Raw genomic sequence first — 4011 nt, forward strand, 5'->3', positions numbered from 1 at the left:
GCACCTTCCTGAAATAATGGCAGATAGCAAAGGAGCTAATGTTTCCCTTGCTATCTGCTTTTTTTTTGTATTCTGACACTTCTTGCCGTCAGCATAAAAAAACCCACCAAAAAACAGACTGCATGGGAATTAATAGCTAGGCTGTTATTGCCTATTTCAATTTGCAATACCCAATAGCAGGTTGTCAATCAGCAGACCTCAAAACAAATTTCAGGTCCACGTCTGCTGATTGACAACAGGAGTGGATGGGTACAATAGCCAGCCTGCTATTGGCTATTGCAAATTGAAATAGCCAATAACAGCCTAGCAATTAATTCCCCTGCAGTCTGTTGGTTTTATGTTTTTTACACTGACGGCGGTCGGTGGCTCCAATGTAAAAAAAAAAAACAGATAGCAGGGAAAGCTTTACTCTGCTAGATAGAGCAGAGTAAACCTTTTTGGGATAAAATGTTTCTCTCACGGGCGTCCGGGAGGCGTTATCTTATAGCGGGAAACTCCCGGAACGTCCGGGAGAGTTGAGATGTCTGTATTTAGACTCCCAACACAGCTGCTGTAAAGTGAAGGTAAGGCTACAAAATGGAGATTGTTAGTATCAGACTGGATATGTATTTCTGTGACTTATGTTGGTCTTTAACAACTGCTTACATGTGACCCTCTTTTTCCATCAGAATCCATTTCTGGAGGTCAAGGTTATAGACATGCCGAAAAGGTTAAGAAGAAACGCTGCCAATGACTGTGATGAGCATTCATCTGAAACAATGTGTTGTCGCTACCCATTAACAGTAGATTTTGAGGCTTTTGGATGGGATTGGGTGATTGCACCCAAGAAATATAAGGCCAACTTATGTTCTGGAGAATGTGGTATTGAATACCTGCAAAAGTACCCCCATAGCCATGTTGTTAACCAGGCGAACCCAAAAGGGCCCACAGGGCCATGCTGTTCCCCAGCCAAAATGTCTTCTATTAATATACTTTATTTTAATGATGATGCAGAAGTAATTCAAGGAAAAATTCCAGCTATGGTAGTAGATCGTTGTGGGTGCATATGAGCATTCCTTTATGGCATCTTCTAATGTATGAATCTTCATGGAAAGCTACCATCAGAGACAGTAATAATATATATAGATTATTTCTCTAGCTTCCAAATTTATTTCTGAGCCTTTGTGAGCAAATCCTAAGGCTCACTGAATGCAAACAGGAAATAATAATATGTAAGTTAAACACATGATTCCTTTCAGAGAGATTACACATTTTCAATTAAAGCGTATCTAAACCCACGGACAAAAATTGTATTTATTGCAACTTACCAGCTCTTAAATGTGGTGGCTGTGTTAGTTTTCTCTCTTCAGGCCTTTTTCCCTTTTTTTTTTACCTGGTGATCCTGGCAGTAACGTACTTTCTGTCCTAGAGTGACAACTCACTGTACTGTGTTTATGGAGAAGTTGCTTTGTCATCCTAAAACAGAAAGTATGTTAGAACTAAAGAGCATATCATACTCTCCTCTTCTCCATAACATAGGGAGTGTTCTGTAGTCCACAGAGAGAGCTCAAGCAGGTCTGAGACCATGTTTGAGATTTCAATGCAGCATTGTCAGTGAACTACAGGAAGTTAAAAGCTCACCTTATTATTGAAAGGATCAAGGGGTATTTTTGGCACCTATGGAAAATATAACAAAATGCTTTAAATGAAATTCAGATGCAAAGGATATACTGCACATCATTAAAGTCAACCGCCCCTAGACTGGTCACCTCTGGCGCGTTTCACCCCAACGGGCTTATTTATTACAAATAAACCCTTTAGGGTGAAAGACATCAATGGTGGGCATTCTACGAGCAGGGACAAGAGCATGTCGGCTTTTGGATTGCATTAATAATTTTTTGGTGACATCAGTGGTGTGCGGTTGGTTCTTCGTATCTGAATAGTTTCTGCGGAGCATAGATGGCTTCTGGCCAGCATCCACGCTATATCCAGATGAGGAGACTAAAAGTGGTGTGGAGTGGGGGATTATCACTATGTTAAAAGCTTTCAATGGTATATTTAATAGATGAAAAGGGAGCAAATAAGAGGAGGGTTTACATATACTTTAATATCTATTTATAAGTTCACAAGAAAAATAATGTTCAGAATATTCTTCAGAATATACCATACTAAATGTCCTAACAACACTTGAACAGGATAAAACATCAAAACAATTCCATGTATAATTCATAGAGGTGTTTTCTCTTTTTTTTTTGGTAGGTTTTATGATAATGGCCATTAATTAGTATTTATTTTGAAATGGTTATAAGCCTACTGACTCCAGGCATTTATGTACAAATGAGGTATATCATGCTACAGTATTGCCATGAGATACAGCCTTTGATCAATAATGCACATTTTTAATCCCTTCATCAATTTGCACTTCAATTTTGTAATTCCTCATCCAAGTATGTGGAAGTCTGTTAAAAATGCACTGCTTTTGTACTCCCATGGTATGTATGTATGTATGTGTTCTGTATTATAATATTTGCTGATTTATATGTTATGTTTATGTGTAATTTAAAGCAGGGTTGTATATACTGTACATCCTTCTTATTGACAAACACTTGTTTATAACACATTACATTAAAACTGTATTTATGGGTAAAACACATCTTAAAACAGAAAGCAGTTAATCACTATGAAAGTGTGAAATTCATTATTCAAATATACCATGTCTCAAACATTCTGAACATCTGATCTTGCACTTGTATACAATTATTTACATTAAAAAGCTTTGTTTATTAACAGAATTCATTCTTTGTGAAATCTGTGATTTAACTTTCAAAATATATGCTTAAAAATTTGTATATTTTTTCCTGTTACTGCCACGTATACACTTTGTAATGTTTACAGATTTTCACTGAACTAAAAGTAAAATGACTCTTATAGAATGGGATGCATACACATGCTCTATTTAAGTATTTATAAGCATTTAATATACTGAAAACTATTTTTCTGCTAACTATTAGTATTACCATTCCACTATACCATCTTGAAATTACAGCAATGGTTGTAGTACTGTGTCTTTAGTTTCAAGGCTCCTTGTCTTATATTGGCTAGTACTAAATATATCTTCCAATAAAAACTAAACCATTTAATTGTCTGTAAGTTCCATGACCAATTGGTGTACAGTATTTTTTTTTTTTTAATCTCCTGCAGGTTCCTAGTATACAACATTAGTGTGCTCTTGCAGTTTTTAGCCTTGCTTAGTGGACTGAAGAATATATTTGTAAACATAATTACATTCACAAGCTGCAATTACAACTGATCATATAAGCTACACTCTCAAGCTATACTAAAGTTGTGTTCAACCATCATGTGATTGAGAAAATCCTGTTTTTTTTTATTCCCCTTCCCTATGTAGACCTATCAAATCAACCTAATCTCAGAGAATGGTCAGGTACCTCTTTGTAAAGTAAATTAATATAGCTTCCCTCATTGGCCAAGTTAAAAGAAGTCTATTAGAAACTAAATTTAAACATAACATTACTTGAATGTCCAATCAAAGCAAACATAACATTTCAGTTCTAGACAATGGAGAGTTAAATCACATAGTGGCAATCACCTGAGCCCATGACCTATACATGCACCATAGCAGTTATTGGGCGATCCAGCACTCCATGTTGCATTTTTAATTTTATGTTATATAATGAAGAATGCAACAATGAGGGTCACCAGTAGGAGACCAGTGGATGACCTTGAATGCCACCATCACTTTTTGCACAAATAGATAGTGTATATATATATATGTGGCCAGATTATTATGACCACCCCATCAGTACTTCTTTGGGCCACAATATGACTCCATGAGATGACTTCGTTGGGCTGCCTCGTGACTCCGCGAGATGTTGAAAGGTGATGCGAGGAATCTGACACTGCACTGTTGCCCTTCTGTTGTCTTCTACAAGTCTTGCCACTCTCCGTTCTGCCCTAACATTGACTAGTCGCTGACGGCCACAATTCGCATGTTCAGACCCAGATTTTCCGGTG

At 36.9% G+C, this 4011-nt stretch overlaps 1 protein-coding gene across 1 annotated transcript in view; it reads left to right on the forward strand.

Annotated features, from left to right (window-relative positions):
- Nucleotides 1-1301, forward strand: part of LOC108798471 (growth/differentiation factor 8-like) — a 19033-nt gene extending 17732 nt beyond the window's left edge. The window contains exon 3 of the mRNA XM_018570231.1: nucleotides 669-1301. Within this exon, the coding sequence (XP_018425733.1) occupies nucleotides 669-1049 (381 nt within the window). The 3' untranslated portion in view covers nucleotides 1050-1301. The remainder of the gene's footprint in view (nucleotides 1-668) is intronic.
- Nucleotides 1302-4011: the final 2710 nt, after the last annotated feature.

Source organism: Nanorana parkeri, unplaced genomic scaffold (assembly GCF_000935625.1).
Source record: "Nanorana parkeri isolate BGI_ZX_2015 unplaced genomic scaffold, ASM93562v1 scaffold1482, whole genome shotgun sequence".
NCBI lineage: Eukaryota > Metazoa > Chordata > Amphibia > Anura > Dicroglossidae > Nanorana > Nanorana parkeri.